This window comes from Dreissena polymorpha, chromosome 13 (assembly GCF_020536995.1).
Source record: "Dreissena polymorpha isolate Duluth1 chromosome 13, UMN_Dpol_1.0, whole genome shotgun sequence".
In the NCBI taxonomy this organism is placed as follows: domain Eukaryota; kingdom Metazoa; phylum Mollusca; class Bivalvia; order Myida; family Dreissenidae; genus Dreissena; species Dreissena polymorpha.
Genome location: NC_068367.1, coordinates 43702667 through 43715163, shown reverse-complemented (window position 1 = coordinate 43715163; position 12497 = coordinate 43702667). Strand labels below are relative to the sequence as shown.

Genomic DNA, 12497 nt, shown 5'->3' with positions numbered 1-12497 from the left:
AAACCTCATCAATAGGTAGAGGTCCATGCAAGGTACCTACATGCAAACTTTGTAAGAGAACAGTAAAATATTGTAAGCGCTATGAGAAACTGTAACAAAATTGTGACTGAAAAATCTATTATTAGCCTTGGTGACCTTGACCTTGACCCCAGTGACCTTAAACCTCATCAAACTGTAGAGGTCCATGCAAGGTACCTACATGCCAAATATGTAAGAGATCGGAAAAATATTGAAGGTGCTATTAGAAACTGCAACAAAATTGTGACATCAAAGTCTATTATTAGCCTCAGTGACCTTTACCATGACCTCAGTGGCCTAAAACCGCATGAAAAGGTAGAGGTCCATGCAAGGTACCTATGTGTCAAATATGTAAGAGATCGGTAAAATATTGAAGGCGCTATGAGAAACTGTAACAAAAGTGTGATGGAAGGAAGGAAGTAAGGAACTTCAAACTGGCAACTATATGCCCCCCGAAAATTTTCGGGGAGCATAAAAAAAAGGCACTGTCTTTTACAACAAACCAAGCAAACACTAACCCTGGTTCTTGAATTTCAAAAAGAGCACTCTTTTAAACAAGGGCTGTTTGTAAAACATGCATGCCCCCCATATGGGCTGTCAGTTGTACATGCAGCCATTGTGTGAATACGTTTTTGTCACTGTGACCTTGACCTTTGACCTAGTGACCTGAAAATCAATAGGGGTAATCTGCCAGTCATGATCAATGTACCTATGAAGTTTCATAATCCTAGGCCTAAGCGTTCTTGAGTTATCATCCGGAAACCCTTTTACTGTTTCTAGTCACTGTGACCTTGACCTTTGACCTAGTGATCTGAAAATCAATAGGGGTCATCTGCCAGTCATGATCAATGTACCTATGAAGTTTCATAATCCTAGGCCTAAGCATTCTTGAGTTATCATCCGGAAACCCTTTTACTGTTTCTAGTCACTGTGACCTTGACCTTTGACCTAGTGATCTGAAAATCAATAGGGGTCATCTGCCAGTCATGATCAATGTACCTATGAAGTTTCATGATCCTAGGCCTAAGTGTTCTTGAGTTATCATTCGGAAACCATCTGGTGGACGGACTGACCCTCGGACCGACCGACATGTGCAAAACAATATACCCCCTCTTCTTCGAAGGGGGGCATAAAAATAAATGACCCCAGCACTAACCTCATCAGTGACCTTGCCCACGCTGAGACAGGCCTCATCCAGTATCGCCAGTATCCCTTTGTGAGGTACCTCCACCAGGTCCACTATAACCTTGTTGTTGAAGTAGTCCACATGTTGCCACTCGATGCCCTCACGCATGTACTCCTCCTGCTCCTGCTTCAACACCTTGGCAAAGGAAAACAACAGTTGCCATTATTTGAGCCGCGTTCTCAGAAAACTGGGCTTAATGCATGTGCGTAAAGTGTCGTCCCAGATTAGCCTGTGCAGTCCGCACAGGCTAATCAGGGACAACACTTTCCACTTTAATGGTATCTTTTGTTTAAAGGATGTATATTTGTACCGAACATCTAGTTTAAGCGGAAAGCTTTCCATGGGGATGATGTGATGTACATGGTAGCTTAATTTTCAAGCGCTTTTTATAGGAACAAAGGATCAACATGAGTTACAGGACTGTTGATTTGAGGCTAGAATTTGTTAACGTTGAGTTTACATTAAAATTTGAAGAGTGTTCCGGATTGCAAATGTAATTATGCTCATTTGAAATTCAACAAATCATTTATACTTGTGTGCAATGAGTTCAGTGATAAATGTTTTGAGAGTATTATGCATGAAAACCACAATGTCCACAAGGATTACACCTGGTTGTCATAATTAGTCTCTGAAGTAACTGGCAACAATGTTATCGTGGATGAGCACACTGTAGGGACCAATTTATGTGGTAGGTATAACAATGCCAACAAACTGCGAAAAAAACACTGATTGATTGATAGGGACACGGGGTCATTCACACACAACTGACTCATACCGGCTCCCATCTCTAATGCATAAAATATGCATTTTGTAAACATTTTGTGATGATTTGCAAAGTAATAAGAGACTATTGGTCGAAAGCTTATTTACTTCAGCAAAAGTAGCAGACAAATTCCTCTATTACTACAGACATGAACTGCAGCAGGGAACCAAAATAATTATATTTTTTTATATTGTTTTTATGTGTTATAGCAGAATGATCAGTGGCAATTTTTTTGGACATTCTGATCTCGCAAATCAAAAAAGCAAATCATTGATGGATTTTGAAGGAGTCAGACATACTTCCTTGAAACAAAAACAAGGAGTTTGAGTCTCATTTCTTGGAGTCTCGGACAACTGGACTCCCATTAGTGTCGAACACTGTTAATCCCCCAATTGCTACACATCGCCTGTTTCAAGGCAGGGTTCCAGAGTATATAATTTTATATTCAAGAAAAAAAGAGTTCAAAAGAAGAGTTTCTAGATTTCAATTGCTATATCAAACATTCACACCACAATCACATCTACTGTTACTTACCAGTTCAATAAACAGCTGTTGTAGTTTTTCATTACAATAGTTGATACAAAACTGTTCAAAACTGAAAAGACAATATACTGAATACATTTTATTAATGAAAGCCTAGAACATACATGTTGCTCATATTTGTCAAAAAACAAAGTAAAATCAAACAGATTTTTATAAAGCGAAACTTAAATTTTCAGATGCAAAGCTTTCAATAATTTTTATATTGTATTAATTTGTTTAAGTTATGTGTAAACTTAAAGCTGAAAATGTATACTTGCAAATAAGAAATGTGGCCATGCCAAGAGTATAGATTTTCTTTTTTATCCCCATTATATAATTTAGTTCAACTAATTATAATAATTAACTTTGCAAGCAAAGTCTGTATATGGGCCACTTGCACACAAAGTAACAGCCCAATACCTCTATCCAAACTCAAGTCATCAAGAGATAAACATGTTTCTTTGTTTAGAAACAGTCATATTTACCAAACTAGCATCAAACTCAATCTCATCCTAGGTCTGCATGTTAGCTACCTTATCCCTTTACCACTTAAATTGAATTAAAGACATTCCTAACAAGATTCATGTTTTTAAGAATTCATGTCCAGCCCTTAGATACTCGTGAGCAGCAAACAGCATAAAACCTGAACAGACTGCGAGTTACTCGCAGGCTGTTCTGTATTTGTGCTGTTTGCATATAGCCATTTTCACTTTGCCTCTGAGTGGGAAAGGGTTAAGAACTGACAGCACAGTTCACACTCAAGGTATTAAGTGGGAACTGTTTGTCAATGTTTAGTAACAATGACATTTATTCAACTGGCCACAAAAGCAATCCCAACATAGATCTGCATGCTAGCTACCTCCACATGAGAATACAGAAAAATTCCTTCATCAAAACTAGAGTCATTTAGCAGAAACTCTTATGCTATTTCTAAAAACAAGATGAATCGCTCTACTAACTGGAATCAGTAGGGCTCAAGCCCTTGATAGTATGAACAATCTGAGTAAGTTTTAAATAAACAAACCAAAAATGGGAAATTTATTGCATAAACAAGAAGAAACGTAAAATTTAAACTTTAAATGGCTCCTTTTCAACAATAAGTTGGACAAATTGTCTTCACTCTCGATGGGGTTATGGCCCTTGATGATATAAAACATCCATTGAAGTTTCAAAAGGATAGAACTTTATATGTAAACAAACAAGAAATGTGTTTGTCAGAAACACTATGTCCCCTTCTGCGCTGCTTTGATTAATTTTTTTCACCTTTGACCTTGAAGGATAACCTCGACCTTTCACCACTCAAAATGTGCAGCTCCATGAGATACACATGCATGCCAAATATGAAGTTGCTATCTTCAATATTGCAAAAGTTATGGCAAAATGTTAAAGATTTTCATTTTTTTCTCAAATTCAAGGGGAGATAATTCTGGACTTATAACTCCGATATTGCTCATTTTCAATAGGGTTTGACTCATCATCCAGATAAAGACACTGAACAAGTTTGAAAAGAATCGGATGAAAACTGTGGACTTTATCGCGTAAACAAGCCTTATTTCACAATTTTCTCAAATTCAAGGGGAGATAATTCTGGACTTTTTACTCTGATGTAATCCATTTTCAATAGGGTTCGAGTCCTTATTAATAAAAAGACATTGAACAAGTTTAAAAAGAATTGGATGAAAACTGTGGACTTTATCGCGTAAACAAGAAAAAGTATAATGCACGCACTCACGGATGGATGGACGACGGAAACCACGCCATGACATAAGCTCTTCAGGCCTTCTGCCAGTAGAGCTAACAAAAATCTGACCTTACTGGAAACAAATGCAATTCCTTACTAGAGTCAACATGTTATCTATATACACCCATAATGCAGATCAATAAGTCCATCCTATCTGAAGTTATTAATCACAACCTTGTTATGTATTTTTTAAAGGACTTTGACCTTAACCTTACTAGCCCTAAACACAATCAAATGATATACTTTCACGTCATCTAGAAAAGTAGCTGTTACACGTCAATTCTTTACCCTATCCTCTATTTGAAGCAAAGTAAAAATAGCTTTTGCAACAAGCATAAAACCAGAACGGTCTGCGAGTAATTCGCAGTCTGTCAGGTTTTATTCTGTTTGCTGCTAATCAGTAGCTATGGGTTGGATATAAAGCCTTTAAAACTTGAATTTAGTAAAGAAGGTATTTTAATAAATTTCACTTTTTAAAGGACTACAAATGCGGAAAAATACATATCTAAGTGGTAAAAGGTTTAATACATTTCTGAACTACACTTAGGGGCTTAGGCTGGTCACAGTCACAGGTATTGGTCAGTGACCATTTATATAATGTCCCTAAAGTTATGTTCAGTTATAGGCATTGATTGGTGACCCTTTATAATGTCCCTTTACACTTATCTAGAGTTTATTTTACTATCTGAAGTAGGAATAGAGATATGGACTTGTTGCACACAAATGTTAACTTATTTTCTAATTTGAAAAATTGGTAGCTATAGAGTTGTTGCCTGCAAATGTTAACAAGAAATGTCTAATTTCAAAAAGGACGCATACTTTTGATACATTGTGAGTCAGAACCTCACACAATGACGCCAAACACCTGGGAAGTTCCAAGTGGGCACCTGTAGTAGAAACAGGGATGTGAAGATGTTGTTGCACATTTACCATAACACTTGCTCACTCAGAAGCAAAGTGAAAATGGCCATGTGCAAACAGCATAAAACCAGAACAGCCTGCGAGTCACTTGCAGTCTGTTCAGGTTTTATGCTGCTTGCTGCTCATCAGTATCTAAGCGTTGGAAATGAGGCCTGAAAAACTTGAACCTTGTAAGAAAGGTCTTAAATAAAATATAACTTTCTAAGGGACTACAAATGTTATAAATGACATGTCTGAGTGGTAAAGGTTTAAGGTTCAGAGTGTAGTTCAAGGGTGGTAAGGGGTTAACCAGGGCAATACCTAGATACCTACGCCAACAAGCGGGCAAGAGGTGTAGCTCATACTATTCGGTGAATAGTCTAGCTAAAATTGTTGTCAAATCTTTCTCAAATGATTACCTATTATTGTCAAAAATCTCAAAGCCGTAAATGTCCAAGACTCCAATGACTGTGTTTTTTCCAACAAATTCAACACCTGAAGACTTTGGGTCTATGGCTTCATTGATTCTCTTCACTATCCATGTGAACATTCTGTCATAAATTGCCTGAAATAGATTTACCATAAATATCCAGATGCATTTATTTTAGAATGTTAACAATAAATACTTAACTTGTTAATTCAATAAAATGAAGTTTAATCTTTAAAATCTAACAAAGTGATGTTTTTCGTTGAAGTTTATTGAACTGTGCATTTTTTCTTTTAATAATTGCTATAAAAGGGGATAAAACCATACATGAAAGGATCAGTATATTCCAAGATATTTAAACAATACTTCTTATGATAAACTTAAAAATAAATAAAATAAAAATTGTTGATTAAATCAATGCATTCACACAAAATCAGCTAGAACAGTAATGAAAACTCAAAATTCTTGTTAATAAGCAAAGCTTAATAATACAATAATTCTTGATAAAACATTAAAACCAATTCTTTTCTACATCAATTAACAAACCTTAGCAAAAGCATCTCTGGCATAATAGGCGTCGGACACTGTTAGACCCTTGTCCACCACATTCCCTCCTGCGGCTATCACACGATGAGTGAGGGCTTTGTTCAGGTCGTCATTGGTTACCTCAATCAGTCCAGCAAGGTTGGCCAGCATCTGTTTGTCCTTGACCTCTGCAAGGTCGTGAACGTCATCCTGGGCCTCATATTCTATGTTTCCCTGGGAAGGAGAAAGTAAACTTACATGTACATTTTTTTCTCTTGAGCCTGTGTGCCCTACTCATCGTCTCAGTAAACTTAAAATTGTAACCAAGTTTCACAAAAATGCTGCACATGGAAATAAACGATACAAATGATATTACTCTTTGACCTTGACATATGACGTTTTCCTTGGACCGGCATGAATGACTTTTGTGAAATCATCATCTGACCAAATTTGTTAAAAATCCTTCATTCAAAGTGTGAAGGGGACATGGTGGGGACACCAAAATATATGCTTAAACTTTTGACTTTGATGGATGACCTTGACCTTGAGACAGCATGACCGACTAATGCCTTCTGAACAATTTCTCAATGAAATAACATTTGAGGCAAGTTTTATAAAAATATATCAAAGGGTACAGGCAATAGAAAGGACACAAAAGTGTAACCGACTGACTGACAGACATATGTACAGACAAAGAGTGTTCCCATAATCCCTCACCCTCTTGGTCTGACATGGTAGCAATAAAAATAATAAAAGTACTTTATGCAACATAAATGTTTAAATCCCAGGACAATTTTATTTTTGAATTCTGCTGAGATATTGTTAGAACAAGGTTCATGAATATTAGACAAAGAAAGTGACTTCAAGAGTATAAATATGCTTTTTATATACATGTATAACCTTGTGACCTATTTTTTTTAGCTCACATAACCCAGCTTCAAACTCAGCCAAGATTTGATTGAGGCAAATGTTCTGACCAAAGTATATGTCCTCTGGCCACCATGGTTTTCAACAAACCTGAGCCAAGTTTCAAGAAAGCCTTTATATTATTAAAACAAACGTTCTGAACAATATTCATGAACATTGGAAACAAAATTTGACTTCTATAGTAATAACAAGGTTTTGCCATAGCGATACTAGTGTTTTTCCCAGGAGGGCAAAGGGGCATGGCGCATTACTTTCAATTAGGGCATTATAGCACGCAGTTTAGGCAAAAAAGGGCAAAAACGTTCCCTGAATACCTGAATTACTGGGAAACATGTAATCGCATCAGAAGCAGTTTTGGAAAAAAACAACATATAAACAAGCACATTTAATGGTAATAGATGTATTTAACTTACTATGATTTATATTAATATATTTACCTTGCAATGTACATTTAAGTTCCATGCTGTTTCAATAAACTGTACAGCACGACAAACATAATAAAGCAATATATGCATATGAATCTGATTATACACAGATCCACTAACATATAAATGAAACCATGTTTGTCTTATCCCATTTTCTAACAATAATCTTGACAGATGATAAAAATAACAATGGGAGTAAATTGATCGCTAACAATATGCAAACACTCGTTTCTGTGACATACATCCACCGAGTAGATTACAAATAAATAAATAATTTTGTTGCTATCTAAAACATTTTTATGCATCGTTGATTATCACAGACATTTCATTAATTCCTTCTTAATGTATAATCTCCATCGTTAATTCGATCGTTTACGACGTTATTTGCCATTTTTGCCAAGTCACAATTTAATTCTGTATAGTCGGCCATGTTGATAAAATGTCAAATGATGTAAGCGACAGGTGCGCATAGCAACGTTCAATCGTATACGCGATTCGCATTTTGTTAAATTAGTATACGTCTCAGTAATTATTTCCATAATAAGATCTAATTATCTTAAAGACGAAAACGATAAAGAATAAATTTGTTTGTGATTTTAAATGTAATAATGCGTAAAAATATATGTTTTGATATAACTGAATAATGCATGCATGCAGCGAGAATAACATGGAGTTTTTCATCAAAAGTCTCCGAAGTATCGTGGAGGAGTACACATTACCGACCGAAAAGTGCGCTTGATATAACATAGCCTCCGGCATTATCGATGACACGGGGTTATTCACGCATGACTTATTCACAGCTTTGGAGCAGTCAGTTTGACTACCTATAAATCGAGCACTGTTATAGATTAAATTTACTCAATTAATAAAGTCGATTAGACCTTGACGTCTCTTGAGTAAATCAAGCACAGTCCGAGCGTCACAGACAATCAAGGAAGCTGATTTTGCGGACCAAGTTTGATCGTAGGGCAATAAAGATGTTATCGATAAGGGCGCGTGGCGAAATTTGCCTTTGAAAAGAAGGGCGCGTGGCGAAATTTGCCTTTGAAAAGGGCAGCGTGGCGATTCGGGAGGGCGGCGTGGCTTTTCGCCACGCTAAAATGGCCTGGGAAAAACACTAGATACAAGAAAAAATGCCACGTCCCCTGGCGGCTACAGTTTTCAACAAACCACAACCATTTTTTAACTCGTCACAGATATTATTAAAAGCAATGTTCTTACGTAAGCTTCATGAAGGTTGGACTAACAATGCAACTTCTAGGGTGTAAATGAGGTTTTACTATGCCACATGAAAAAAAGCTTTTTGTTGGCCATGTTTTTCAACGGCCACGAACCATTTTCAAACTCAGCCTAGATATAATTAGAACTAATGTTCTGACAAAGTTTCACGAGATTAGACAATTTATTTGACTTCTAGAGTATAAACAAGTTTTAACTATAGCAATAAAGGAAAACTGCCCTGACCTTTGGTGAACAAAAGTTTTGACCAGGTTTCATGAAGATTGGGCTTTCAATAAGACTTCTAAACTGATAACAAGGTTTTACTATTTTACTATGGTCATATAAGGAAAACTGCCTCACCCCCTAGTGGCCATGTTTGCCAATGGACTGAAACCATTTTCAAACTCAGGTGAGATGTCATTGGGACAAATGTTCTGACCAAGTTTCATGAAGATTGGACAATTAATGTGTTAACAAGGTAAATGTTGACGAGGGATGACGCATGACGGACAAAAGGCGATCACAAAAGCTCACCATGAGCATGTTGAGCTCATGTGAGCTGAAAAGCAGAAGAGATATGTAAATAATTAAAAAGCTAAGCGCAACAAGCAATGTGTTTGTGAAACACTATGTCCCCATATATATGACCTTTGACCTTGAAGGATGACCTTGACCTTTCACCACTCAAAATGTGCAGCTCCATGAGATACACATGCATGCCAAATATCAAGTTGTTATCTTCAATATTGCAAAAGTTATGGCAAATATCAAAGTTGGGGCAAACAAACAAACCAACAGACAGGGCAAAAACAATATGTTCCCCACTATAGTGGTGGGGGATATAACAAGAGCTGTCAGAGGACAGCGCGCTCAACTATTCAAGTGCTTGACAGTATAATGTAAGCCATCATGGGGAAATTCTTAATATTCAATAATTTATTAGACGATCTTTCAAAAATAAAAAAAGGAAAAAAAAATAAAAAATTGGGGGGGGGGGGGGGTGAGAGGGGGTATAAAGTGGGGTGTGGTCATTAGATGATCTTTCAAAAATTAAAAAGGAAAAAAAATGGGGGGTAGGGGGGGAGTAGGGGGGATGAGAGGGGGGTATAATGTGGGGTGTGGTAATTTATTAGATGTTAAAAAAAAATATTTTTTTTGGGGGGGAAGGTTGAGGGGGGGTAGGGGGGTGAGAGGGGGTATAATGTGGGGTGTGGTAATTTATTAAATGATGTTTAAAAAAAAAATTGGGGGGGGGAGGTTGGGGGGGAAGGGATTCTGGGTAGGGGCGTTGGGTATTGTTTGGGTGGAATCCATTGTGGTAGTCAGGTAAGTGTTGTTTTGTCAAAGTAATAATAAAATGTGATCATAAATAAAGAAGTTATGGCAATTTAAGCAAAATGTTCAATTATCTAAGTGTAAAAGGGGCCATAATTATGTCAAAATGCTTGATACAGTGGTCTGCTCTTGTTTATAGGTTGGGGTCATGTTGGTAAACAAGTATGCAAAATATAAAAGCAATATGTCAAAGGATATAGGAAATATTTGGGGTAGTATGCAAAGTTTAACATAGATTTATCAATAATATGCATTGGAAATATTTGGGGTAGTACGCAAACTTTAACATTTGCTGCATATTCTTAGTAGAAAAGTGGCCATAATTATGACAAAATGCTTGATAGAGTTGTCTGTTCTTGTTAATAGGTTGGGGTCATGTTGGTAAACAAGTATGCAAAATATGAAAGCAATATGTCAAGAGACAATGAAAATATTTGGGGTAGTACGAAAACTTCAACATTTGCACGGAAACGGAAACGCCGACGCCGGGGTGAGTAGGATAGCTCCACTATATATATTACATATATAATAGTCCAGCTAAGAAGTAAGAAGCTGTTCAATATAGATGAGCAGAATCTGATACCAGAATCAGAACTGCAGCCACAATTTTCCACAAGGTCTCCGCGTGTTTGAAGGCAAAGCCGAGGGTCTTCATTGCGTGCATCACACTGCGATAGTCATTCTGGTCATTGATTGTGGGGCACTGCAATAAAGGAATTCTCTTTAATTGTTGTCTAGATTTCAATTCAACAAAGAAAATATAAATATTGAATGAACCGAGATTTATTACATCCTTTTTTCCAACATGTGGCAATGGTTCAAAAGCAACACATAAACTTTGTTAAAAATGTTTAAGACTGAACATGAAGCACGGTCCAAATCATTGACAATACTAAAGATGGACAAGCACCGAGTACACAGGGAACAAGAAGGTATATGACAAACACAAATATTTGAGCCTTGCTGTGTGAAAAGGGGGTTTAATGCATGTGCGTAGAGTGTGGTCTCAGATAAGCTTGTACAGTGCGCAAACATGAACAAATTATGATGTCCCAATTGAACAAGTATTTACAATTGTTATTTGAAAGACAAAGAAGCTATCTTTAAAATAGGTATAAAGCACATTTTAAATCAAAATCTAAATAACATGATAATATCAATTTCAAACTCTCTTATACAAGGTTATTTTTCCTATAGGTGAAGCCTCTATAGGACCACATGTCCTGAAAAAAATCCTCCCTATGAATTCAAAAATCCTAATTCCCTTAAAACTAATCTTGACCCTGCATTTCATTCCCTTTTATGGATCTATTTCCAAACTAACCACAAATAATAATATTTTTCCCCTAAAATGAGAGCTAAGTTATGGCCAACGTTTAAGTGTTTTTTTCGGACGGACGGACAGACTGACATATTGACTGACTGACTGACGGACAGTTCAACTGCTATATGCCACCCCACTGGGGGCATTAAAATATGTTTTATTATACATGAAATATATTCTGTAATTTCATCTAAATGTATTGATTCAAGCACAGACCTACCTTAGAATCCCCGCCCTGTCTAATATAGTGATATTTGTCAGGGTTTCGCACTAGTTTCATCTCCGCCAGTTTGGGATCTGTTGCCCCAGTTATGAGCTGGTAGAAAGCATGGAAATTCCTCTCCCCCTTCTGCTGGTACACAACCCTGGACTAAAAACAATGGTTACAAACTAGCTTTAATTTATAATTAAAACAAAACAAACAACTTCAGTCCTTAAACTTTTAAGTATCAATCAAAGCTTATCAATGTCCATGTAACAGAAAACTTTACCTTGTTTGCATATGCAGCATTTATAAGAACTATTAATCCTTTACCACTTAGATATGTATTTTGACTCATCTGTTGTCCGTTAGAAGGTAAAATTTAATAAAAGACCTTTTTACTAGATAATGTTCAAGTTTTAAAGGTTTCGTTTCCAACCCTCAGATACTGGTGAGCAGCAAACAGCATAAAACCTGAACAGACTGCTATTAATTGCAGGCTATTCTGGTTTTATGCTGTTTGCACATAGCAAGTTTCACATTGCTTCAGAGTGGGAAAAGGTTAAAAGGCGACTGTAAAATGTTTTTGTTTTTTTAAGTAAATACTGTCTTCTATCAGGATATTCTTCTAAATCATAAAACATCTGAAAGGCAGTTAAACAACAATAGCAATGGTGAATATTCAGCAGATTCTGTCAAATAAATTGTCTTATTTTTTGACAGGCCCTGTACCATTCATGGGTATTTATCAGTATGTTAACCCTTACAGTGCGGGAACCGAGTTGTGAAGGCCTTTGCAAACAGTTTGGATCCAGATGAGACGCCACAAAACTTGGCGTCTCATCTGGATCCAAACTGTTTGCTATTGTGATAGTATTCTTTGAAAAAAAATCGAAGAAAATGCTAATTTAAGAAATTCAGCAGACGACATTTTAGCAGACGACAAATTTCCCAGCATGCAAAGGGTTAAAATACCAAGCA

General features: G+C 36.6%; 1 protein-coding gene across 1 annotated transcript in view; it reads right to left on the bottom strand.

Annotated features, from left to right (window-relative positions):
- Positions 1-12497, bottom strand: part of LOC127856167 (unconventional myosin-Id-like) — a 73318-nt gene that overhangs the window by 31354 nt on the left and 29467 nt on the right. Inside the window, exons 5-10 of the mRNA XM_052392219.1 lie at positions 11535-11684; positions 10574-10693; positions 6104-6316; positions 5550-5695; positions 2502-2562; positions 1175-1339 (exon numbers count right to left, since the gene is read on the bottom strand). Of these exons, the coding sequence (XP_052248179.1) occupies positions 1175-1339; positions 2502-2562; positions 5550-5695; positions 6104-6316; positions 10574-10693; positions 11535-11684 (855 nt within the window). The remainder of the gene's footprint in view (positions 1-1174; positions 1340-2501; positions 2563-5549; positions 5696-6103; positions 6317-10573; positions 10694-11534; positions 11685-12497) is intronic.